This window comes from Stegostoma tigrinum, chromosome 11 (assembly GCF_030684315.1).
Source record: "Stegostoma tigrinum isolate sSteTig4 chromosome 11, sSteTig4.hap1, whole genome shotgun sequence".
NCBI classification, from domain to species: Eukaryota; Metazoa; Chordata; class Chondrichthyes; order Orectolobiformes; family Stegostomatidae; genus Stegostoma; species Stegostoma tigrinum.
Genome location: NC_081364.1, coordinates 60,328,497 through 60,356,238, shown reverse-complemented (window position 1 = coordinate 60,356,238; position 27,742 = coordinate 60,328,497). Strand labels below are relative to the sequence as shown.

At 41.6% G+C, this 27,742-nt stretch overlaps 1 protein-coding gene across 1 annotated transcript; it reads right to left on the bottom strand.

The window, feature by feature from the left end:
- Positions 1–2: 2 nt before the first annotated feature.
- Positions 3–23,853, bottom strand: ccdc174 (coiled-coil domain containing 174). The gene is made up of 11 exons (XM_048547264.2): positions 23,723–23,853; positions 17,371–17,475; positions 16,400–16,500; positions 12,451–12,509; positions 8,999–9,176; positions 8,291–8,386; positions 7,573–7,709; positions 6,306–6,400; positions 2,582–2,735; positions 1,396–1,551; positions 3–380 (listed from the first exon to the last, which is right to left on the bottom strand). The coding sequence occupies exons 1-11, from the start codon at positions 23,762–23,764 to the stop codon at positions 100–102; spliced, it is 1,404 nt and encodes a 467-aa protein (XP_048403221.1). The 5' UTR covers positions 23,765–23,853; the 3' UTR covers positions 3–99.
- Positions 23,854–27,742: the final 3,889 nt, after the last annotated feature.

Sequence of the window (27,742 nt, the reverse complement as noted above, 5' to 3'; positions counted from 1 at the left end):
TAGCATGAGGAAAAAGGTTTTAATCTGATTTGCAAGTTGTGACATCAAGATAAAAGTACAGGCTCCAGTCTAGGCTGTCCCCATGTAGTTCATCACTGCTCAGGTTGAATGTTTGTAATAAGACAGCATATCCTCCAGGGAACTGATTCTTGCTGACTGAGCCTGTTCCAAAGTGGCTTGTGAATTCCCCACACTTGTATACTGTTGTCCTTCTTTAGATTGAGTCTGCTGGTAGGAATATCTGGGTAGTCCCTTCTTCCAGCTTCCAAAGTTACTCGACTTCTTGGGATCGCTATAATACTCCGAAGGGGGTGCAAACTCCAATGGCCTTTCGTCCCCGGGATCTGGCTGATTCCTAGACCAATGTCCAAACAGTAGTTCTGGAATATTTTTAAAATAAAATGAATGATCAGTTAAATGTTAATAATAGAGGAAGTGTATAGAAGCTTACGAGCAGGATTAGGCTATTTGGGCCCTTCAAATATAATCATAGCTGACTCTCTCTCTGTTTTAATGCCATACACTCACTTTCTCCCCAGACTCCTTGATGCCTTTAAAATCTCAGAATTCTCTCTCTTGAATATATTCTGAGACTGTGCCTCCTCAGCCTACCAAGACAGAGAATTCCACAGGTTCACCATCCTTTGAAAAAATGTTCATTTCCTCATCTTAGTCTTCAATGATCTACAATGAATCCTAAACTGTGACCCTTGTTTCCCATAGCCATTGGGTCCAGAACAAGATTTTAATAGGGCAGGGGGGTGTGGTGTGCCAATAGGATTCCCCACTCATTCTTCCATTCTCCAAAAAATACAGGGCTAGTCATTCCAATCTGTCCTCATGACAATCCTGCCATCCCTAGTCTGGTGAGGAGACCAAAACTGAACACAATACACCAAGTTTCATCATGGTTGCAGTGAGATTTCCTTACTCCTGTATTCAAAGTCTCTTGCAATTCAAGTTAACATTTGCTTGCTGCACTTGCATCCTTACTTTCAGTAACCAGTTTACAAAGAGATCTGGGTGTCTTTGTGCAAAATGCTGATGCTATCTATCATTTAAATTACACCGTACCAGTTACCAAAGTGAATTTATCACACTGGTACTGCACTTGCCACACACTTTACATCCTCTTCACCACTTGCATACCCACCTTATTCTGTATTGGTCCATCAAATTCTCATCTATGGTACATGTTTACCCACAAACTAGCAACTTCGTAAAACATGAAACTATAAAACCAAAGCATGATAACTTCCCCCTCCACTCTCCAAAATAGATTCCCTACCTTTTTAAAAAAAACACCAATTCAAACTCCTACATTTTCTGATACAGAAAGATAACCAAGTCTATCCAACCTTCAGTTCACTCTTCATCAAATACCGATGTAGTCACCTTTCCCTTTGTCCCATTCCCGGATGTGTGGCACACCAGGTTTCGTGTCTTTCCGCTCCTGTGTAATGACCTCCACCTTATTCTTTGTGCAGGTAGCTTCAGTCTGTGTTACACTTGGTTCTACTGGCATGGAATTTGACTCCTCAGTATCTTCATCTGTGCATGAAAAGAGACCACACTCAGAACACGAGTTGTAAACTAATCAAGACTTCCATGATAAAAGGCAAAACCGTGTTTACGATAGAATCTATTCTTACTGTTCTGCAACATACCTTTTCAGCACTTCAGGTACATCTTTGAAATACACATCCTGTGGGCCTGAACAACATTATGCAGAATTGAATTTGCTGCCTTGGAAAGCTACCAAACACTGAGCTGATCCCTTTGCCATTACCTCCTTAAGTGTCAGGGAAATGAAAGAGAGGTCAAAGATCAAAACAAGTCACTTCCAACTCTTTCTTACATGAGTCAAAGTGAGGAAATTCCATTAGGAAACAGGTTTGTAGGTAAGGCAGCTGGCATATAATAATTAGAAATACCTTTGTACTTTTATTGCTGTATGTAATTATCAATTCATTGATGATACTAGTTATATGCAATTTTTACAGTCTGATATCTTGCAGAGAGATTTTGTAGCAATGGATGAACATAAGCTGAAGGAAACTTCTAGATTCTAAGGTGCATGTCTGCTGTAAAATTATTTTTCTCCCTGGCTCATGCATCATCGACCAACTGACAAAGCAGCAATGCCCAGTGTAAAGTTACCCAGATTCCCGGAGAGGAACACCAAACATCCACGCTTCCAGATTCTGCTTGTGGAGCCAAAGGGGAAAATGTGCTCTTCACACATGCCCTGACGATTGCTGCAGCAAAGCTTCCACAGTATGGGGCTGCACTGTGTAAGCTCATTCATCTACCCACATATTTAACGAGGTCAGTCTCAGACCCCTTTCTTTCCCCCACTCAATCATCAGGTTTGAACACACGCTCCATTTTGCGAAAAAGGAGAATAACACTGGAGTGGTATCTAAGTGTTTTCTTTTTGTCATTCTCAGGGAAGTCCATGCTCCCACTCTCTTCAGGTAAAATAAGGAATTTGTATTGACAAAACAAAGATGGAAATCTTTGTTCCTATTCGCCTTGTCCCATTTCCTGGGCCTTACCCAACCGAAAGGTTTGCTCGTACCTGCTTCATTCTGCTCAGGCAGCTCTACAGTGTCTTCAATCCCATCACCTTGCAATTTCTTCATCTTCCTCTGACGAACCTTCGCCAATCGAGCATTCAACATGGCTTTGCGCTTCTCTTTCAGTTTCTCTCGTTTTGTTCTTTGATCCATTGTCTACAACAGAAAGCAAAGCTCAGCTACTACGACTCTCGCTGGAGTTTGCAAACAAAATCACTAATCAGAACTCAGGTGATACTGCCATCTCCTGTGCCCCCTGCCCCCCACCTCGAGACCCACAGCTTCTCTGTTAGGCAGGACCTGTCACAATCCTCATTGCTGATCTCAAATAACAAGATAGAATGTGAAGCTGCAGTTCTTCACAGGAATGGAAAAGACCAAAGTAAGATTATTTCTCACCAGCTTTTAGTTCGCTAACAGCAGCAATTGCATGGCTATACTAGGAACTGAGCAGCAGCACACTCATTGCAGCATACACCCTTCAGATGGTGGTGCTCGCCAGTTTCCTTATTATGGTTAGAGTCCATTATTACTACTCAATTGCATGATGTACCACTTGTTTTTTCCAAAATTCATGGTTAAGCTCCAATAAATGAGAAAGAAACACTATTCAGGTATGGTCAGAAGGCGCCCAACTGAGTAAGGTTGAGCTCAGCCTGTGTAGATAAATGCAACCATTCTTCAGGAAACTTCTGCTTTCAGTTTCTCAGATTTTTTTTGTTGATAATGTAAATTATTTAGTAAATTGAACCCAATTCCAACCCAAGAACCATTCACAAATTCCCTTATAAAACTCAGTAAGAGCAGAGCCCAGTTAAAAATCAACAACGTTGGTGTGGGACTGAAGTCAGTTCTGCACCACACTAGATAGGGGTAACACATTTCCAAACGTAAAAAGACAATCTATCATAGTTACTTCTACTAATGCTGGCTCATCATTTTCAGAGTTAATTTTTTTTGAAGATTGAATCTAAATTGTCATGATGGAACACAAGTTTCACTTCTTATTGGACAAGGCTTTTAGAGGACTAGTATTGTAACATACTTTAGTCTTACTGTATTTTAAATCTCACAGTGCTTTTATCAAGTCATATCTTCACGCACACAGATAAGTTGCTTGTGTCTCTTGAGCTTGAAACTACTCTCACGTAACACCCACAAACACTTACTTTCCGCTACTTGCTGAACTGATAGAAATCAGGGCAACCTGTGTTAGAATGCCCTCTCCTTGTTTAAAGCTCACGAGGCCAGTAGGAGCAGCCCAAAAACTCCAACACAGATCGGCAATTTAACCTAGAACTTCCATTCCTAGTTTCATCATAAATGTTCACTCGACCTCCACCATGACTTTGACATTCTTTCTATTTCAGCATCACCCATATCTTTGTATAAATCCATAACCTTGTTCTCATAATCAACAAAAGTATATCAAAATGATACAGAGCGTAGATTCCCCTTTGCCACTTTGTCCACTTCATGGCTGTCTTTACCTGCACTTCCACCTTTTGGAATCTCGGTATCTGTGCCCGAAGATCTAGCCGTTCTTCTGTTCCTTTAGGGCTGATTTTGTTTTAGGACTTTTCAGAGAGAAAAAAATCTTTTGCTGCCCTGAATTTCCTATTTAGCCACTCAGTAAGTGTTTTTATTCAGTAATCGTCAGTTGCATGCCTAAACTGATATCACCCCAACCTTTAGAACATAGAACATTACAGCACAGTACACGCCCTTCGGCCCTCGATGTTGTGCCGACCTGTCATACCGATCTCAAGCCCATCTAACCTACACTATTCCATGCACGTCCATAGGCTTGTCCAATGACGACTTAAATCTACCTAAAGTTGGCGAATCTACTACCGTTGCAGGCAAAGCGTTCCATTCCCTTACTACTCTCTGAGTAAAGAAACTACCTCTGACATCTGTCCTATATCTTTCACCCCTCAATTTAAAGCTATGCCCCCTCGTGCTCGCCGTCACCATCCTAGGAAAAAGGCTCTCCCTATCCACCCTATCTAACCCTCTGATTATTTTATATGTTTCAATTAAGTCACCTCTCAACCTTCTTCTCTCTGATGAAAACAGCCTCAAGTCCCTCATCCTTTCCTCTTAAGACCTTCCCTCCATACCAGGCAACATCCTAGTAAATCTCCTCTGCACCCTTTCCAAAGCTTCCACATCCTTCTTATAATGCGGTGACCAGAACTGTACACAATACTCCAAGTGCGGCCGCACCAGAGTTTTGTCATAACCTCTTGGTTCCGGAACTCGATCCCTCTATTAATAAAAGCTAAAACACTGTATGCCTTCTTAACAGCCCTGTCAACCTGGGTGGCAACTTTCAAGGATCTGTGTACATGGACACCGAGATCTCTCTGCTCATCTACACTGCTAAGAATCTTACCATTAGCCCTGCACTTTGCCTTCTGGTTACTCCTACCAAAGTGCATCACCTCACACTTGTCTTCATTAAACTCCATTTGCCACCTCTCAGCCCAGCTCTGCAGCTTATCTATGTCTCTCTGCAACCTACAGCATCCTTTGTCACTATCCACAACTCCACCGAACTTAGTGTCGTCTGCAAATTTACTAACCCAACCTTCTACACCCTCATCCAGGTCATTTATAAAAATGACAAACAGCAGTGAACCCAACACCGACCCTTGCGGTACACCACTAGTAACTGCTCTCCAGGATGAACATTTCCCATCAACTACCACCCTCTGTCTTCTTTCAGCAAGCCAATTTCCGATCCAAACTGCTATATCTCCCTCTTGTGAATGTGCCCAAGCCATTGATACGCATGGAAACAAGGTACTAGACCATTGCTTCTCTCAAGGGGTCAGGAATCTTATGGAGTTCACTACCCAAGAGTGTGGTGGATGCTGGCACACTGAGTAAGTTTAAGAAGGAGTTGGACAGATTTTTAATTAGTAATGTGTTGAAGAGTTGTGGGGAGAGGGCAGCAAAGTAGAGTTGCGGCCGAGACAAGATCAGCCACGATTATTCTGAACAGTGGAGCAGATTCGAGCAGCTGAATGACCTACTCCTGCTCCTAGCTCTTGCATTTTCAGGAATCCATGGGGCATTGCAGGGTTTACATCCTGCAAACACCTTCCCATATTCTTTGCTGATTTCTCTCACCTGCCCAAACCATTCTAAGTCATAATTTTCACACTATCCACCTATTTCTTCCTGAAAAACACTTGCTGTAGTACAATCCAATGTTTACAGATTCGTGCACCTGGACTCTATGGCTCAGCTAATCAGATCCTTAGCCAGCCTCTTTTTATTATAAAATTTGGTCTTGGGGCAGGATGTCACTGGCCAGGCCAGCATTCACTGCTCTTCTTTAACTATCTCAGAGAAGGTAGTGGTGAGCTGCCTTCCAGAATTGCTACAGGCCCAGTGGTGTAGGGACAGCCACAGTGCATTCAGATTGTGGATTTCAGGATGTTGAGTCAGTGCCAGTGAAGGAACGGAGATATATTTCCAAGTCAGCTTGGTGAGTTGCGAGGAGTGGAAACTGAAAATGGCTGCTGTTCCCCTTTATCCTCTACCTCTATCCTTCCAGATGGTAGTGGTTGCAAGTTTGAAAACTGCTACAATAGAAACCTGGATAAGTTGCTGCAGTGCATCTTGTAGATGGTACACATACTACAGATGCTGTGCTGGTGGTGAGCAGATAAGTGTGCTCAGTGTCTCTGTTGTAACTACTTAGTGGAAATGTACCTGTTCTCTCAGCATGTCAAGCGTTTCGATCTGCTTCTTCCTGGCACTTTCATCACGAGCAAAGGCAAAATAACCTACACCCAGTTCTCGAGCCTCTGTAATACAGTAAGGTGAATCTATCAGAACAGCTTCATTTGCTAGAGAGATAGTAGGAGCTGCCAATGCTGGAGAATCTGATATAACAAGGTGTGTAGAGCTGGATGAACGCAGCAGGCAAGCTGACGTTTTGGGTCTGGATCCGAAATGTAAGCTTTCCTGCTCCTCCGACGCTGCTTGGCCTGTTGTGTTCGTCCAGCTCTACACTTTGTTATATCAGCTTCATTAGCTATTTGCTTTCAAGATTAGTTTCTCCATGCACTTCACCTTTCAGATGATAGTTTGGGCCATCAAGCCACTGCCAGGTGTATAAAGGAATTGTTTTCGGCAACTGTAGCCCAGGTGATGCATAACAGTACACTACATAATTTTGTACTACATCTCCTTTAACTGGGAGGAAAAGGTTCCCAAAAAGTAACATTTTATCTTTTCGTGGATCAAATGAAGGAAGTGCAGATCATGAAGTGTCTGGTGTGATACCATTAACCACCACTGGAGGCAGGGCAGGGCAGGAACAGAGGTGAATAGGGCTCTTTAGCAGGCTGTATGCAAGCTCCGTTTTACTCAAGGTGAATGACAGGGCATGACCACGTTTATTGGCTAGAAAACAGGATGTAAAAACCGCTTAGAAAAAGCAATGTTGGAATTCAGTCTCTGAGCTTAACAGCCAAAGATAGCAGACATTTGGGAAGCATGGTATTATCGGGGATCAGGAGATTTGACAGAGCAACTAGCTGCTTTTACTCCAGCTCTGCAGCCATTGCTCCAGCCAGGCACTTTAGAACTGACTGAAACAGAAGGATGTAGCTATTGTGGGAATTTGAGCGACCCAGTGAGACGTCAAACTGAAAGGCAAGTGCAGCCTCTTCAATTCTACTTTAACAAGGAGGCAGCGGGGCCCTTCTTGCTCCAGATTCTGAGACAGGTTCTCCAGGGGTCAATTATCATCCAGCCATACCTGCTGGCAGAGGGCCAGAAGTTGCAGGTCCACACAACAAGAATGGTGTATTTCAGGAGACGACTGATACAGAGAAAAGGACAAAAGAAGGAGAATATAATTAAGAGCAAACGGGAAATGCCCAATAACAGATCCTGCATGTGGCAATCTAACCCTGGTAACAGGACACTTTAAACAATACTCAACGTGCGCAATAAAGGTTGGAACTGATACCATTTTGACGGATATCCTCATAATGCACCGGTCCTACTGGTCTGTTCAGTGCCTCCTCTTCCTCTTTTTCCCACTGCTGCCGCTGAAGCTCCCTTCTCATGTCTTCAGAAAGCAAGGTTTTCTTTTCCACTTCCTGCCTGTGAACAGTTCAAATCATTGTTGAGAACCATGTCAACTTCTACAGTTACAATGTCACAGAACACTGCTCACCCCTCAACAAGCAGGAGCAGCAGAGCTTCAGTTTGGTTTCACTATTAATTACCAAGTTAAAACCGACGGCGTTGCAAATCCAGACACAGTAACAGGTTGGCTTGCAATGTTAAGGCTGACGGACCCTTCAACAATGTTCCTCTCCATCAATACTGCAATAAATTGCAGATGGCTGAGGCACTGTAGGGAATGTTTTGTTGTACAATTAGGAATACTCGCTATATATATTAATGGATACTTAAAACGGATAGGTGTTTTAATTGTCCAATACCAATGTCAATCATAGCAATATAAATATTTGCTTAATTAAAATTACAGTATAAACATGTACATATATTTTGAATGTATTCCTACAAAAGGTGCAGGAATTTCTCACGAAGTGCTGATTGCTATCCATGTTCCTGTAGCTCATTCTCCGTGAAGGCACGTTATTCATTTCCACAAAAGCAAAATGCTGCAGATGCTGGGAATGAAAAGCAGAAAATGTTGGTTATTAATTCGTAGTTACCTTGGTCCTCCTAGGTCTTTATCCATAGCAAGCAGTCCTGGCAAATCTTTCTTCATGCACCTTCGAGATCGGCCTAAGGAATCCACATAGTCAATCCTGGACAGGAAACACAGAAAAGCACAGCCCTCAATTCCAACTTCAATTTAATCATCCCTTACAGAGATAAAAGCTAGTACAGATGTGAAAATATGTCGCAATATGGATGCTTCCAGCTAAACACCAAATCAGAAACACACCCAATTGCAGAACTCCTGAACATTTGGAAGAAGTAGTGAGAACATATTTTAAGGCCTTGCTTAAAAGTGAATACAAAATGATAAAATCAATGATTTTAAATATGTGCTATCTGAACCCTCAGATTTAAAGGGAGTCTTTGAGACCCCTCCTGAAAGTGGTTACATATACAATGGAACATTACAATGGGTATTTTTAGCCCTCCAGTTAGGATTGTTAAAGAGTAAATCAGACAGTGTGAAAGGTTATTGAGGCATGTTTAGTTATATCCCTATAAGCTCTCTGCTCATTGACATTTTCAGTTTTGGACTGTTATGAACTCAACAAATGAGAACAATATAAACACCCTGAAATGTATTATTGTGTTACTACAAAATTAACATTAACAGTGCCAGTAATTCAAAGTGTTTCTTGTAGCATGAAGCATAAATTGTAGGAAACTACAGATTTCCCTTGAATGTTCTAGATTCTCACCATTCCTCATCAGGGTTCTGTGGGGCTGAAATTTCAGACTCAAGCACTGCGTCCTCATCTTGCACGTGCTCCGATGCTTTCCTTGCTGCTTCGCTCTCGCGTACAGCCTGCAACTCTCTCTGCTTGTCGAAAATCTTCTGTGTGAAATCGACCAAGTACATACTTTCTGTTTCTTCATCTGGCTTAGGATAGCAGAGTGCCCATTTTGTATTGCAGAATAGGAGATACAAGGGCAGAGACAAATTTTTCTTTTAAATTGGTGAACTTGAGGTTTTTTTTAAAAACATGCTTTACTATAGGAACAATCAGCTCTGCCTGAAATAAAGTCCAGACACATTTTGTTTTAGTAAAACCGAAAGAACTGCAGATGCTGTAAATCAGGAACAAAAACAAAGTTGCTGGAAAAGCTCAGCAGGTCTGGCAGCATCTGTGAAGGAAGAAACAGAGTTGACGTTTTAGGTCTGGTGACCCTTCCTCAGAACTTTTTGATTTATGTTTTCTGCTTAAATGGCAGTTTCTTAAAAAGGATTTCCAACTCAGTGTGGGTTCAACCCTCCTCAAAATTCTGTTCTGAGTGGTGGCCCCAGATGCAGAATGCAACATCATTCAATGCCTTCAGCCAGTTTGGTTAATTAGGTTCTGACTCCTTTTAACACCGTGTGGGATGGGCAATAAGTCCTGGTCCAACCAGCGGCATTCCACAAATGAATAAAAAGAAAATCTGCAAATTAGTTTGAAGTTTGATGATGATGATCAATCACATAAACAGCAAATATAGAAATGTACTGTACATTGAGAGAGTATGCCTCATACTGTAGGAATGACTGAATTATTCAAATCAGGTGCTCAGCAGTTGGGCCACCAGTAGGGGGCGGCTCAGTGGTTAGCACTGCAGCCTCACAGCGCCAGGGACACGGGTTCGATTCCAGTCTCAGGCGACTGTCTGTGTGGAGTTTGCACATTCTCCCCGTGTCTGCGTGGGTTTCCTCCAGGTGCTCCAGTTTCCTCCCACAGTCCAAGGATGTGCAGGCTAGGTGGATTGGCCGTGCTAAATTGCCCATAGTGTTCAGGTGTGTGTGGGTTATGGGGGATGGGTCTGGGTGGGATGCTTCAAGGGGCGGCATGGACTTGCTGGGCTGAAGGGCCTGTTTCCACACTGTAGGGAATCTAATCTAAATAGTGGTTAGCACTGTTGCCACACAGCACCAGCGCCCTGGGTTCAATCCCACCCTTAGGTGACTGTCTACGCGCAGTTTGCACGTTGCACGTTGTCCCCACTTTCGTGTGGATTTCCTCTGGGTGGTCTGGTTTCCTCCCGGGGTCCAAAGGTTGGGTCTGGGTGGGACGTTCATTGGAGGATCAGTATGGAAGCGACGGTCCTCTATAATTGGTATCTCCCCTTAATACCCTTGCCAAACAAAAATGTATCAACAGTGAAAATGTAGAAATCTGGAATAAAGTCCAAAAATGCTGGAAACGCTCCTTTTTTCATTCACGGGATGAGGGCATCACTGTCTAGGCAGCATTTACTGCCCATCCCTAATTGACCAGAGTCAACCACATTGCTGTGGGCCTGGAGTCACATGTAGGCCAGACCAGGTAAGGATGGCAGTTTCCTTCCCTAAAGGACATTAGTGAACCAGATGGGTTTTTCCTGACAATCAACAAGGGATTCATGGTCATCATTAGATGACCATTAGATTTAATTCCAGATATTTACTGAATTCAAGTTTCACCATCTGCCGTGGCAGGATTCGAATGCAGGTACCCAGAACATTATCTGGGTTTCTGGATTAACAGGCTGGTGATAATACCACCACCTCCCCTCAGCAGGTCAAAGCCATGGACAGAGAGAAACAGAGAATTAACACTTCACATAAATGGGAAAAATCATTTCAGTTTTGAAATATTAAACAGATCTAACCACACCAGCCTTTTAGAGCAAGAGTCTTAATAATATATTAATTATACGCAGGAGGTGGGCACCAACTGGGGATACATGTCTGCTCCTATAGATGGACACATTCAGAGGTCCTGCGGCAAGTGTTTCTGTCTCTGGGCTGAAGGTCTGGGTTACAGACCCCCGCCACCCGCTCCTCAGATGTGATGGTCACAGAGACATATCATAATATGTCTAAACAAGTTGATTTAAAATAAAACAGATACAGAATGAAACAGTGGTTTTTGAATTAGGAGGTGCATCTTTTTAATGCATAACTGTTAAAAAAAAACATAAATATGCAAAGAATGACCCAACTCTATCCTTCTCCAACTGTCTTCTGAACTATTGACAGGCAGCTTGAGATTTCCACCACCCTTTGTGTGAAGAGGTTATCCTGATTTCACTCTTAAATGGTCTAACTCTAGTTTCAAAGCCATGAGCAATAGTTCTGGCCTTCCCTAGCATAGGAATAAGTTTATTTCTATTTAACACGTCAATTGTCAAATTTCACTAATCCATCATTCGAGGTCAGTCTTCAGCTATCTCCATTCTAAGAAGTGAAATTCCCTTTCCAGCAATCTTTCCATCTTTTCTATTCCTTTCTGTGTAAATATTTTGGTGTCAAAGTCTGTTTGATAATCTCCTGTGAACTGTCTTTTAGTATGTTAAATGTGGGACATAAATGCAAGTAGTTGTCGTAAATTACAACCAATTTAAGGTGATACTTCTGTCTGTGTGGAATTTGCACATCATCACAGTGTCTGCATCGGTTTCTGCCAGGAGCTCCGGTTTCCTCCTGCAGTCACATGATGTGCAGGCTTAATGGTTGGCTGTAGTAAAGTGCCCAGGTGGATTAGCCATGGGAAATGTGGGATTACAGGGATTGTGTAGGATGCTCTTTGAAGGGTCAATGCAGACTCAATGGGCCAAACGTGCTCTGTCTGCACTGTAGGTATTCTATGACTTGGAACAAAGTCCCTTCCCTAAGGAAGACAGCCTTGTTTACTTCTGCTAGCCTGGAATGCCGCTGAAACACAGCCGGAACCGGTCATCAAACTGAAGCCCACAGAGCTGACAGAGAGGGAGCTATGCAATGTGAAAACAAGAAAGAGGAAGAAAAGAACATGCCTAGTCCAGATGGACGATAAAGGCATGCAGTGATTCAAAGATCTCCACCATATGAGAAAGGTTAACACAGTTAGAATACAGTCAACAGAGGCAGACAACCAGACTATCGATGATTTGACATTGAAGACCATTGTACCATGTATTAAAACAGATTAAGCACAGAGGTTTTTTTTAAATTAAAATGATTTCCGTGAATCTGTACTCATTTAAATGAGAGGTGGCCCTGGTGATTAGAACCTTCAAACCTGTACTGTCAAAATTAAAGAATCCCAGGTGAGATTCAAACCTTCGATTGAGACATCTCAGAAACAAAGCTGCCTTTCTGTTTACTCTTATCCAGATTTAAATGGAAATGAAACAAAACTTAGAAGCCACAAATTACCTGGTAAGTCTCCTTTTGTCATTTGTTCATAAAGTTTTGCTTTTTCCTCAAGCCTCTGCCTAAAGAAAGCAGAAATTAATTTAGCCTATAAGAGCTAACACGTGGCATTTTATAACACAATATAAACACACTATTAAACACCATACTTTTGAAAGGAAATCCCTTATTTGAAGAAACATCAGTTCAGTGGCTTGAGCACAAAATCCAGGAAAGACAGTCCTAGCACAGCAACAAAACAGTACTACAATAATGGAGGGGCCAGCTTGTAGACGAGATCTTAGGCCAGGTGAACATAAAAGATTCCATGACACTATTTCACTAACAGCAGAGGAGCTCTCGAGCATCATATGGCCAATATCATCAGAAATATAGATAATCCGGTCAGTATCACAATACTGTTTGTGGAATCTTGCTGTGTGAAATTTGGACGCCACATCCCCTAATTTAGAACCGTTATTACAACTCACAAAATATTTAATTGGCCAGTAAGCACTTTGGGATGTTAAGATTGTGAAAATGTCTGGCACGAGTGCAAATCTTTCTTACAATTGGTTCATTATAATTGAGGGACCCAAGTAAACAGCAGTGATGTCCTACAGTGCAGGACACCACTGAGTTCTAAAGAGTGAGAAAAAGACATGCTTGAATTAGCAACAGTAAAGTGCTGATGGTAAAAGCTTAAAAAGGACAGAAGTTTAAGAAAGATAAGGATTTTCAGTTTTAAGGCCTTGCAAAAGTAGAAATGAAAAGATGGAGATGGTGTGACCAAACCTTTGACTAGAATGAGAAGAATGATTGGAGGAGCTCAGGAAACAGTATAAAGAAAGAAGATAATAAAGTGTGAAGCTGGATGAACGCAGCAGGCCAAGCAGCATCTCAGGAGCACAAAAGCTGACGTTTCGGGCCTAGACCCTTCATCAGAGAGGGGGATGGGGTGAGGGTTCTGGAATAATTCCTCTACATTGGGGAAACCAAGCGGAGGCTTGGGGACCGCTTTGCAGAACACCTCCGCTCGGTTCGCAATAAACAACTGCACCTCCCAGTCGCAAACCATTTCCACTCCCCCTCCCATTCTTTAGATGACACGTCCATCATGGGCCTCCTGCAGTGGCACAGTGATGCCACCCGAAGGTTGCAGGAACAGCAACTCATATTCCGCTTGGGAACCCTGCAGCCCAATGGTATCAATGTGGACTTCACCAGCTTCAAAATCTCCGCTTCCCCCACCGCATCCCAAAACCAGCCCAGTTCATTCCCTCCCCCCACTGCACCACACAACCAGCCCAGCTCTTCCCCTCCACCCACTGCATCCCAAAACCAGTCCAGCCTGTCTCTGCCTCCCTAACCTGTTCTTCCTCTCACCTATCCCTTCCTCCCACCCCAAGCCGCACCTCCATCTCCTACCTACTAACCTCATCCCACCTCCTTGACCTGTCCGTCTTCCCTGGAGTGACCTATCCCCTCCCCACCTATAGTCTCCTCTCCACCTATCTTCTTTTCTCTCCATCTTTGGTCCGCCTCCCCCTCTCTCCCTATTTATTCCAGAACCCTCACCCCATCCCCCTCTCTGATGAAGGGTCTAGGCCCGAAACGTCAGCTTTTGTGCTCCTGAGATGCTGCTTGGCCTGCTGTGTTCATCCAGCTTCACACTTCATTATCTTGGATTCTCCAGCATCTGCAGTTCCCATTATCACTGATAAAGAAAGAAGAGTTCGCCACTTACATTTATACAGCACTCCTCTCCTACACAATGACATTTCAGAGCACTTATAAGGAGGAAAATAAAAAGTTGCAAAATGAAGACACAAAGAAGCTGTAAGTGACCGTGAAACTGTTGTCAATTGTTGGAAAAACCCATCTGGTTCACTAATGCCCTTTAGGGAAGGAAACTGCCATCCTTACCTGGTCTGGCCTACATGTGATTCCAGACTCTCAGCAATGTGGTTGACACTGAACTGCCCTCTGGGCAATTAGGGTCGGGCAATAAATGCTATAGTGACACCCTCACTTTGTGCATTAATTTTAAAAGAACTTTTTAAGGTAATAACAGGTTTGGCTATCAGGTCACATGGTGAAATGCAGTCCCTATATAAGGGAGATGTTTTCAAATATTGAACTTTGTAGTGCCCAAGGGATTTATCTGCCGAAGCAGGCGGGTTCAAATCCCATTTTATTAAGTTACTGATCCCATCCATGCTCCTGAAAGATGCAATAAGCAAAAGTCAAATTTGGGCATCTTTGTCCATTCCTTGGCCAAACATTGACTTCTCCCAGTCAGCAAAGTAACCTTCTCAACTCCCCTTGTGTAGCTTCAATGAAAGAACAAAAACTCACAAGCATAAGCAAGTTCATTACTACATCATGGTAAAATGGCAGAAATTCTCAACAATCCTCCCCTTTCAATACCTCTGCATTTCAGTAACTGACTGGAAGAGGTTACACCATTCATAGGAACAGGTGTAAGCCATTCAGCCCCTTGAGCCTGTTCTGTCATTCAATGAGGTCATAGCCGATCTGTGGCTGAGTTTCATATACCTGCCTTTGGCTCATATCCCTTAATATCTTTACTGTAACAAATATTTATCCATCTCTGATTTAAAATTAACAACAAGATCCAGCATCCACTGCTGTTTCTGGAAGAGTGTTGCACACATCTATCACCCTTCGGGTATCCAAGTGCTTCCTCATGTCTTTACTGAATGGTCTGGCCCTGATCCTGAGTCTGATGCTTAGTTCCAGAATCTCCAACCAGTGGCAATAGTTTATTTTGATCTACCCTGTCCTTTGCAGTAATAATCGTGAAAAACTTTGATCAGACCACCCCTTAACCTTCTAAATTCTAGAGAAAACAGGACTAATTTGTATTATCTCTCCTCATAACGTAACCCCTGAAGCCCAGATATTCTTGTAAACCTATGCTGCAATGCCTTCAAGGCCAGTATATCCTTCCCGAGGTGTGGTGCCCAGATCAGCTCTCAGCGCTCAAAGTGGGGTCTAACCAAGGTTTTGCAAAACCGCAGCATAACTTCTGCATCCTTGCACTTCAGTTCTCTTAGATATAAAGGTCAGCATTCCATTGGCTCTCTTGCTTGTTTTCTGTACATATTGTGGCATTTTAAAGATATGTACAGCTGAACCCCACACTCCAGACCCGCACCCCGCACCCCACCCCCCGAACCCCACCCACCAACTCTCTTTGAAATTCTACTGTATTTAACTTCATACAACCCAGGAAGTACCCAGATCAATTTTTTTTGTGGTCCAAAATAGATAATCTCACACTTGCTTACATTGAGTTCTGCTCATTCACTCAATCTACCAAAAGTCGCTTTGTAATTCTGTTATTATCTGCACTTTACAAAGCCGCCCAGCTTTCTGTCATCAGCAATTTTGGATATATGACATTCTATGCAATTACCCAACAATCTAATCATGAATAAATAACGTGAATGATTGAGACCCTAACACAGGCCCTTGAGGATCACCACTGACCCCACATCCTGTCAATTTAAGTACCTAACCATTATCTCTACTTTCTGTCGCCAGCCACTCAATCAATTTCCCAGGAATGTCAGCAATTTGCCCTCAGTTCTGTGGGCTTCTACTGTAGTTTACAGTCTGTTATGTGGGACTTTATCAAAAGCCTTCTGGAAGTCCACATAAACAACATCCATCGACATACCCCTGTCCACTACCTTAGTCACCTCTTAAAAACAATTCACTGAGGTTTGTTAGGCATTGACCTACCGACATGAATCCATGCTGCCTCTCTCTGATTAACTGAAAATTTTCAATGTGTTCAGTTGCCACATCATTATTTATGAACTTTAACAGTTTCCTCACCACAGATGTTAGATTGTCAACTGAATTCTCACTGAACAGTTAACGACAATGTACAATTTTAGGACTTTGACTCACAGTGAAGATAAATTCCAGATCAAACTCTTACTTTGATTTATCGAGAGTCTGCTGTTCCTCAATACTTTCTTCTACGTCCTTCTCAGCTCGATTTGAAACACCTGCATTTTGTTTGGTCCAGATACTCGGCTTCTGTTAAAATTTACAGATCATCAGTTTAACATTTCCCTGCATCTCCAGGAATACTGCACATGTTGGAAAGTAATGAGTATACAATTTTGGAGGATAAGCCATCCTCGGTTTCAGAGAAAGTACAAAGCAATGACTTCTTTTTAAAGAAATATATATTTGCTCACCAAGGTGTAGCATATTAGTGTGGGAGACTACAATGCTTCCCAGTTTGCTACTATCAAACACTCCTAGGTCAGGTACAAAGCAGGTTAAATGCAGAATAAAGATTCTCTAGTTTGCACCATTAACGTGTCTCAGCCCCATCCTCAAATGGTTTAGGTAACAAAAATGTTTATACAGAAAAACTTACAAGCTGAAATTGAAAGATGAATATGCCGATAGGTACAAGGATGGGGCAAGATGGACATAAAAGTGGGAGGTAGGCCGCCCCTCAACTGTTTGGTGAGAAGGAAGGTACAATCAGAGGAAAACAAAATCTAAAACAAAACCGAGCTCACAAAGTCTACCATTTTTCAAGAAGCAATTAAGGTCACTGTCAAGCAGTTCAATCCAGAGCAATATTTTGCAGAGTCATCACAAGGCTCTTTTAGAACAATGACATTAATACACAAAGGCTAATGAAAATCAAACTTAAACCAATGGACATTGATGTGCCAATACACACCTTGTGAGATACCCTCACTGCACCAAATCAAACTGAGAGGAGAAAGTAACTGTCAGATGTTTTCCCTTACTCATAAAACACAAGCATGAAACATTCCTACAGACATGATAAATAATATTACTGTCATTTGGCAAAGTCAGATTAGCTATATGACCTGTACAAGGCTAATGAGGAAATAGTAGTGGTGACAGGTACAGCACACCTACCTTGTTCACTGACTTGGCTTTAAATGGAGCCCCTGCTTCTTTCAGAAGTTTATCCTGTTTGAATTCCTCTTGTTTCCGGTAAAGTTCTGCCTTCAGATCCACCAACTGTAACACAGAATTTCTCTTTTTAAATAACAATGTGGGATTGTTAGAACAATTCATTAATTAAATACCTCAACAACTGCAGAATATAGAAATATTTCGTACTGCCAAGAAAAACAGCAAACCTGATATGCCGATGATATACAGTATGATGGACAGCACAGGTATCACATTTAAAGACTAAATGGGCCACTGGTTTATTAAAAGCAAACATTACAGTTACTGTAAGCATATAATTTACTTTCTACCCACAGCTCCATAATGATAGAACTTTCCCTTCACTGTTCAAAGAATTGCAAAGCATTGTTAGGTTAAAAATACGAGATGAGAGACATTGACCAAAGGAAGCATTTAATTGGGCACCTGGAGCTCTGTGCGAAATGTCAAAAAAGTGCCGCATGGATCGATAAGCAAAAACCAAAAGAACTGCGGATGCTGTAAATCATGAACAAAAACAAAGTTGCTGGAAAAGTTCAGCAGGTCTGGCAGCATCTGTGAAGATAAAAGCAAAGAGTTGACATTTAGAGTCCAGTGACCCTTCCTCAGAACCTCAGCTCTGAGAAAGGATCACCGGGCACAAAATGTCAACTCTGTCTGTTTTCTTCCTTCACAGATACTGCCAGACCTGCTGAGCTTTTCCAGCAACTTCTGTTTTTGTTCCAAATGGATCAATAATGGTCAAACTGAATGGTCAAATAGGCTCCAGAGTTGAATAATTTGCTATTGCTCATATGGGAAACTGGAAATATTCCTGCCTGAGTCACAACGCTGTGACTTTAGATCACACACCCATACCCCAGGCAAATATTAGGTATAATACTCAGGGACAGCTACAATGCTGGAGATAATTTGGTTCACATGACAGGTTATACATAGGCCTGTTCAGGTGGATGCAATAGATCCAATGACACTATTCAGTAAAGAGCTGGGAGTCTGCTTCATGACCTGGCCAACAATCCCCCCTCACTGTTTGTGGGATCTACCTCTGTACGAATAGGATGCATGCAAGTCAACAACAACAATGGCTATATTTCAAAGACAACTCTCAGGCTTTGAGAATTCCTGAAAACTTTGCTTGTATTAACAAAGTTTTGCTCGGATATGACTTAACTGCAATAAATCTTTTCTAAATACACGTTATTTATTTGTTTCTGCTATTTTTCTCTCACATCTGACAGAAGAATGAAATTAATAGGATAGTATATTCTCCATTTGAAATGAAATATCCAGGTGAATGTTTTAGAAATTGTCTTTACTCAGTTTTCATCTTGCTCTTGTTTAAGAGGCCTCGAAGCTTGCTCATTTACGCTTTGCTGCCTAACACCACTATGTTTCTGGGTGCTTGCATTATACAGTACAAAGTGGCCACTGTTGTTCCTATATCACAATGACAACATTTTAATCATTACTTCATTAACTGTAAAGTACTTTGATGTACTTTGAAATCATAAAAGGTGCTACAAAAATGTAAATTGGGAAACAGTTGCAAAACAAATGGCAGTCAAATGAATTAAGAGTTCAACGTGGCAGTGTGATCATTATAGTGTTCGCAACCACAAACCAATACATTTGAGTTTGTTATGGAAAAGGGAATAAGGATGGTCTGCAAAAAAAAATGTTTTGGAATTCAGGATGGCAAATTTTATTAAAATAAGGCAGTATCTCACCAATGTAGACTGGGTGCAAGTGCTTCTGGGTACGTCTACAGCAGAACAGCAGGGACGTTCAAAATGGATTTGGTGAGAGGCCAGCCTGACCCATTAAGACAAAAATGTAGGAGCAACAAGCCCAGAGAACCTTGGATGTCCAGGAATATGCAGGACTGGACAACAAAGAGAAGAGAAGCTTTTAACACTTACAAAGGGAGAAAATCAACAGAGGTGTTAGTGGAGCATAGAAAGTGCAGGGGGGAGTTTAAGAAACCAATTAGGAGAGCAAAGAGGGGACATGAAAAGACAACATTAACGCGTAGGATTAGGAAAAATCCTAAAATATTCTGTAATTACATTAAAGGGAAGAGGATAACCAGGAAAGAGCAGGCTCTATTATGGACCAATGGGGCAGCTTGTGTGTGTGGAGCTGGAGGACATTGGTAGGGTGTTGAACAAGTACTTCACATCTGTCTTCACTTTGGAGGAGAAGTAGGTACAGAATTTACGAAGGGAAAGTGCAGATAGGATGGCACTACCTAACATCAAACAATACTTTCGTGAAGGTAAAAATGAAAAGGAGGTTGCGGCTGGGAAAATGCACATTTTATTCTTTGCAAAGAGAATAACTTAATATTTGCCTTCCTCTTACCAGCTAACATTGATTTCTCTGAACAACATTATTTAGAGGGGCACTACAACCCTTAGTTGCGAACAGTTGTGTGGTTTGAAAAAATCATGAAAGCGGTTTTCCTGAGATGGAAAAATGCATTAGTGGTTTGATTTTGACGTAATTTCCATGGTCCATAAATAACTATTACAGGAAGTCATACAGCAGTTGGCAGCTGTCATTTTCAATTGCATCACACTCTCCCATCATTGTCAAACTGTCACATTTGGAATACATCTCCCATGCCTGGAGTGTCACACTTGTCAGTGAGGGCATAATTATGACTATTTGAATTAAAATAGAGCGAGAGTCCAGAGCAGATAGCTGACCAACAACTAGTTGGTATAAATTTCAGGACACAAGTTGCAAGGTTGTTTCAAACAGCCATTACGCAGTAAAGCAAAATGAACAAAAGTGAGATAGAACAGTACCCGAGAAGGCAGTTCAATCAGTTTGGTGTTACGGATGGGAAAGATTGCAGAACACTTACTTTATTCGGTCATTGGATATGAGCTTGCTGGCAAGGCCTGCATTCATTGCCTATGCCCAAATGCCCTTGAACTGTATGGCTTGATAAATCCATTTGGGAGGGCAGTTAAGAATCAACCACATTGCAGTGGGCCTCTTGTCATTATAAAGGCCAAACCAGGTAAGGATGGCAGATTTTCTTCTCTAAGTGACATTACTGAACTAGATGGGTATCTACACAATCAGTGATAGGTGTCATGGTCTCCATCACTAAGGCTCATTTAATTTTCTAGGTTTATTGACTGAACTTAAACTCCAGCAGAGGCTGGGATGCAATTTGAACTTACACCCCCAGAATACTAACCTTTGCCTTTAGATTGCTCATTCAGTAACATTACCTTCCTGTCCACTGTCTCCTAACTCTTGTACTTTGAAAGATGTTATGGGCCATCCCAGGACAGAAAATTTGATATTTTGTTTTTAGGCAGGTTGCTGTCTTTTTAGCCACGTGTTGCCTAATTCCACTATCGTCCTTGTCGTGAGTCTATCATGAGATACCTTGCCAAAGACTCTTTGAAAATAATCATTAGACATTTACTGAATTACCCCTGTTGATTCTTCAAAGAAGTAATGGAAAAAATTCCGTAGTTAACCATGGCTTTGAAGGGTTGAGTTGCCTTAGAAATAAAAGCAGGACCACACTGATGCCAATCTGATACATTCACTTGAACAGGGCAAGGTTATGATACACACCAACTAAATACTCAAAGAGTCGTTCAGAAAATGTCTACTGAACTGCAAATGAATGTTGACTGATGTGATAAGTCCTAGTTATTAGAACAACTTAAATTTTTTATAATGCCTTCAACATAAAAATTTCAAGACAGTTTTCAAAATCATGAGGGGTCTCGACAGCAGAGATGACGAAAAGCTGTTTCCATTGATAGAAGCATTGAGAACCAGAAAGCACTGATTTAAGGGGTTGGTAAAACAGCTAACAGTGACATGCGGGGGGAAAAATGACAGCAAGTGATGCATATTATCAGAGAGTCTGAGGAAGGCAGTTGAATTATAGCCTTTGAACATAATGGGAGAAAGAAAAGGAGTCGCAAAACTATGAGGAGTGGCTAAATGGCACTGTCTCCTAAAGTAATGACAGGCTCAATGGCTACCTTCTGATCTGTATCCATTCTATGAATCAAAACACATCACTGGAGCATTATTTGACATCAAGCCACAAAAAGTTTTATTGAAGTGAATGACCTAAAGCTAGGTCAAAGGAATAGATTTTAAGGATCACCTTAAAAGAGGAAGAAAGCTACAAACAGGGAGGTGTAGAGAGGAAGTTCTAGAGCCTTGGGTCTATACAACTCAATGCATCACCACCCATGAGCAATCAAAAACAGGTACGCACAAGGAGGCCAGAATTAGGACAGCACAGATATTGGTGAACTCTGAGGTGCAGGAGATGAGAGAGCCAGGGATGAAGTGAAGTTATGGAGAGAACAAGGTTGGAAATTTTAAAATCAAGGCCTTGTTAATGTGAAGTCAATTTAAGACAGCAAATACAAGGGGGCATGGGCGAACAAAATGTGGTACAAATCAGGACACAGTAAGCACTTTTGAATTATCAAGTTTATGAAGGGCAGAACCTTGGAGAACTGGAAGAGTCAAGTTTAGATGTAACAAAGGCATCAACAAGAATTGCAGCAACTAACAAACCAAGGCAGTAACAGAGGCAGGCAATGTTATGGACACAAACGGGTGATCTGAGTGTAGCAGCGGACAGAAAAAAATTCTGATATCAAATCTGATACCAAGATCACAAACAGTCTGTTTCAGACTTGTATAGTTACAAAGCAGATGAATGGAGTCAGCAGTGAGAGAGGAAAAAATAATGGCTTTTGTCTTCACACTATTTAAACAAAGGAATTTATTGTTCATCTGGTACTGAACGTGTGACAATAGCCTAACGGAACAGAGGGATCATGAAAAGTGGTGGCAGGGACGAGCTCTGTGTCATTAGCAAAAACACGCAACCTGACATCACATCTTCTGCCTGAAGGCTGAATGCAAGGAGAAACAGGAAAGGACCAAGGCTAGATGCTTAGGGGATGACTCAGCAGGACTGTCATTGCAAGTGACTATGATTAAGTACATAAGAACAGAAGCAAAGGATAGCACTTCCACCCAACTGGAGAAAAATGTAGGAATAGGATGGTGAAGTCAGTCTCATCAAAGATTGCATGCAAGTTGAAATGAGAATGGATATATATTGCTTCCAAATAATCTCTCCAACACTGAAAATATATTTTTACACAAACTATGGATTATTATTCCTTCAGATTTTAATTATTGAAATTTCTACGTTTTATTCTACTCTCATCACTCGCCTTTAGTTTTATCCTGGTTTCCCTCTCCATTATGTTTATGGCACTTATGTTATATTGATTTAAACACAGTAACTGACATATCCCAATTCATGACTTATATGTCTCAATAAGAATTCTTCAATCTGTCTGACAAAGAGACAAGCAGTTGCTTGGCTTATTCACACAGGTCACAGAACCTCTGTAAAGGCTTTGCACCATCTCCTATTGTAGTTACCACTTACCACACAAGATATGCAATAAAACCAGAGTCGGTGTATAACAAATTGTGCATAGCTTGTCCAATGCTCACCACGAAATCTAGGCCAACAGGCCAGGTGATAAGCTTGACTGTTGAGGTAACTCTGAAGATGGTTTTGAAAGAGGAGAGAAAGGTGGTTCAGTGAAGGAGTCACTGAGTTGGGGTCCAGAGGGATGATGGCATGCCACCCAATACCGGGGAAAGGCAATGAAGAGAAGATAGGGCTGTAGAGAGGCCAGAATGACAGGTACACAGATATCTCAGACAGTAATGCAGCTAGGGGAGTTGAGAGAGACAAGGAAGGACAAGGACATTAGGATGAGAATTTAAAAATGAAAGCGTTGCCAGACCGAGAGCTAATACAAGTCAGTGAGCCCTGAGGTCAGGAAAAAAGTATTGTATAAATAAGGGTTCCAGCAATTATATTAAACCAAGACCTGCGGTTGCTGGAAACCTTAAACAAAAATAGAAAAAGCCGGAGAAATTCAGCAGGTCTCGCAGCATCTGTGAAGGGTCTGAAGAAAGGTCACTGGATCCGAAACGTTGAGCTTGTTTCTCCCTCCACAGAAAATGCCAGTCCAGCTGAGCTTCTCCAGCAATTTCTACTTTTGTTACAAGCAATAGTGCTGTGGACGACTTCTGGTGTATGAAATATTTTGGGTCATGTGGGAATTAAGAGACTTTGCCTTTGCTCCCTCACCACCACCATCCCCGTCCCCCCGCCCCAAGTGAATGGACGTGGATACCAGGCCAAGCAGCCAGGAAAACCCGGGGACTAACATAGGGCCTGCGCTCTGTATTTACATCATCATCTGCAATGTCCGACACTCACCGACGCTGCTGTAACGTCAAACATTTTCTTCTTCTTGTCCATGACGATGAAGATCAATTTAAACCCAACAGCACAGCACAAACACCAAACCCTGCCAGTGCAGCGGCCATATTAGTGAGGTAAAGGCGACATCCGGCGGCCATCTTAGTAAGGTCTGAGTTCCCGGGAAGCCCATCCGCCATCTTGGTGAGGTCACTGCATGGCCTCCCTGGGCCGGCGAACAACGTATTGCAAAGCTCCAAATTTACGGCTCAGTTGGTCATTTAGCGATCATTTCTAACTACTTTGAGACACGCAGCTGGAATTATTCTGTTGTGTTTTATTTTGCACACTGTTTAAGAACCGAGAGAACTGCGGATGGTGTAAATTAGAAACAAGCTGAGGCAAGGTCAAAAAACACAAGTTGCTGGACAAGTTGGCAGGTCTGGCAGTATCTGTGAGGACAGAAAAAATGTTTTGGTTCTGGTGACCCTTCCTCAGAACTGGGAACTGAGGAAGGGTTGCTGGACCTGAAACATCAATTCTTGATTTCTTCCCGCAGATGCTGCCAGACCTGCTGAGCTTTTCCAGCAACTTGTGTTTTTGGCACACACAACATCAGCTCACAACCCTTCTTTGCTAAATAATGAGTGAAAAATTGTTGTCAAGCTGTTATGTGATTATTAGAGATGCATTCCCCTGCTGTGTGTGCCAGAATGGCTATTCAAGAGCGTGATGAATGATCATTTGCATATAAGCATGCAAAGAAATGGGACAAAGGAGAGTCGCATTAGGTAATAGTGCTGAAGGAATGGTAATATATTTCCAAGTCCGGATGATGTGTTACTTGGACAGAAACTTGCAAGTGTTGTTCCTATTGATCTTCTCGGCTCATTTGATAAGCTAGTGTAGGTAAAATGGACTGAATTACCTCCTTCTGTGCCACAAGACTTCTGTGATTCTAGAAATCCTGGTATGGCTGCAAGGACATAGTCTGTAAATTAAAAAAAAAGGCCAGGCCCTAGCCTGGATTGTGAATTTAGCAACTTGTCAAGGCCTACTCGCAAAGGAAACAGCTTCACTGTTCCAGTGCTCTGTCAAAAACTCCAGGTGCAAGGAACATCTCTTCTAAATCATACAAAGGCTGTTGAGCCCAAATGCAGCTTGAAAGAGCTTCTTAATTACCACCACTTCTCTGCTCTTTCCCCTTATCCCTGATTTTACTTTTTCCTTTACATGCCAATGGAGCCTTCCCCCTGCACCCCTCCATGTAACAATTGAATCTACTTTTGAACTCTTCATAACTTACATAAAATTCTCTTTTATACATCTATTAATGGGAATTGAGATCAGCATTTGTTACTGTTACAAAGTTGGGTAGCTAAGTCATGAATTGGATGGCAGGCAGCTAGAATTTGTTTGTTTAAAAAATGATAACGGACAACAGTGCATGATCCCTTTAAGAGATAAAGTACTTTTCCTAAGCTTAGAGAGAGATTTTGTATGTAGCTGAAGATGTATAGCCAGTTCTAAAATGGAAACAATGTATCAATTGGGTGTGTGACCAGAAACCATAGATGTGTTTTGATGTTTTAGTAACCAGCTGAAATCAGCCACCTAATTTAAAAGTAGCACTTTGCAATTGAAAGCCAGTTGAATTTAAAATCGGATGGTTTTGACAACCGTAGACCGATGCTGTTGTGAAAAAATTGATACATAATCCAACGTATTTATTTAAGGAGGGTTTTTGAAAATCAGTGAGAGCAAACCACCATCTGAGAAACAAGAACTTAGCTTCCACAAGAAATCACTAAACTCTTTAAAAAAGCTCTATTCTATTCATAAAATGTACCATGGCATTTGTGGCTAAGGAGTCTTCAGAGAAAATATCCCTAACAGCAGGGTCAGTGGAAGAAAGGCATTTATGGCTGCACTGGCAGTGGAGAAAGCTGAGCATTCTAGAAGGCACAGTGTGTGGACTTTAACAGACTAAAGTTTTAATTTATTTTTTCTTACTACTTGAATTATACAAGTGGGACTTGTGTTTAATTAAATAGCATACCAGTAGATTTTAGTTCAGTTAACAAATAGTTTGTAGTTAAGGGGAAAATGGTTCAGTTTTTTAGTAATTCTGTAAATTTGCTCACTGTTAGAACATAGAACATGACAGCACAGTACAGGCCCTTGAGCCCTCAATGTTGCGCCGACCTGTGAAACCAAACTGAAGCCCGTCTAACCTACACTATTCCATTATTATCCATATGTTTATCCAATGACCATTTAAATGCCCTTAAACTTGGATTAAATAGTTATTTGTTACTTACAAAGTGAATAACATGCATTTTCTTTCATTTAATCTCCCATTTTACTTAACAGTTTTAAGCAGATTAAGCAAGGTGAGGCAAGCTTCTCTGGGTGTTTCAGGTTTAGTTAGAAGAAGGGCACCTCTAGGAGTACAGGAGCTGGGATGCGATCTTGAAGTTGTACAGAACGTTGTTGAGGCTTCTTCTGGGGTACTGTGTCCACTTCTGGTCTCCCTATTATAGGGAGGGATATTATTAAACTGGAGAGGGTTCATAAGAGATTTACATAGAAACATTAAGGATAGGAGCAAAAGGAGGCCATTCAGACATTCAAATCTGCTCCGCCATTCTTCACGATCATGGCTGATCATCCAAAACAACAGCATAATCCTGCTTTCTCCCCATAACCTTTGATCCCATTCGCCCCAAGTGCTATATCTAGTAGCACCTTGAATACATTCAATGTTTTGGCATCAACTAGTTGCTGTGGTAATGAATTTACCAGGATGTTGTTGGGAATGAAAAATTTGAGTTATAAGAGAAAGCTGAATAGGCTAGGAATTTGTTCACTGGAGTGATATCTTGTGAGGTAATCTTAAGGTGAGACGAGAACGATTAAAAAAAAGGGGGCAGTTTTTAAAAGCACAATGGTTTGTGTATGGAATGAACATCCAAAGGAAATGGTGGATGCAGGTATAGTTACAATGTTTTAAAGACATTTAGATAAGTACATGAATAAGAAATGTTGAGGTTTACAGGCCAAGCGCAGGCCATTGGGACTTGTTTAGTTTGGGATAATGGACTGGCTGGACTGCAGGGTTTGTTTCAGTGCTGTACGGCTACAACTGTAATATGTTAGTTCAGCACTGGGAATGAAAATTACCACATCAGTGAATCTATCATCAAAAAGCAAGACTATGAATAATGTTTTGAGAAAAGAAAGCAAAAGATTCTAAAACTGTTTAATAATAAAGTTGTCCGAATCTTTAAGATTTACTTAAAAACAAAACCTAACTGTTCTAACTATAAAGGCACGTTATTTTGTTACCAGGTATATTTGTACTGAACTAGTGTAATGCAAAATGTAGGCACACAAAGAAAAGCAGATGTTGGAATCAGCATCACAGTGTGGAGCTGGAGGAACATAGCAGGTTGGGCAGCTTCAGAGGAACAGGAGAGTTGGTGTTTCAGGAGGGGATCCTCCATCAGGACTGTAGGAGTGTTGTGGCAGTGGCTACATACTTACCAGTGGACCAGAAGATCCAGGTTCAAGTCTCCACCAGTGCCAGAGGCAAACCATAACAAGTGCTATATTTACTGCTCCTCTGCAGTTAGGTGCAGACTGATGATACATTGCAGCTCTCCAGGGCTGGTGGGCCAGCAAGGTTCGTGTGTGCATGCATGCGAGATTTTTGCCTTTATCTAAAAAAGTCCATACCACTCTTGTACACTGCTGTTCAGTGACCACGCCAGCTATGAGTGCTAATCACTTTTTACTGTTCTATGACATAGCATACTGGAGCTCAATTATGTTGTGCGATGTCTCCTCAGAATGTGAATCTTCCAATGTAGAATATAGACAAAGCAGAATTTAAATTTTAAAAACTTTAACTTTTAATTCATTTACAAACTAAGTCAAGGAAAAAATAATAGCTAGAAACTAATATTGAGCTGTTGCGTTGTACTACGCATCTCTTAATATTTAAAATCTAGACATGCAAAATTGAAAAATCCAGTG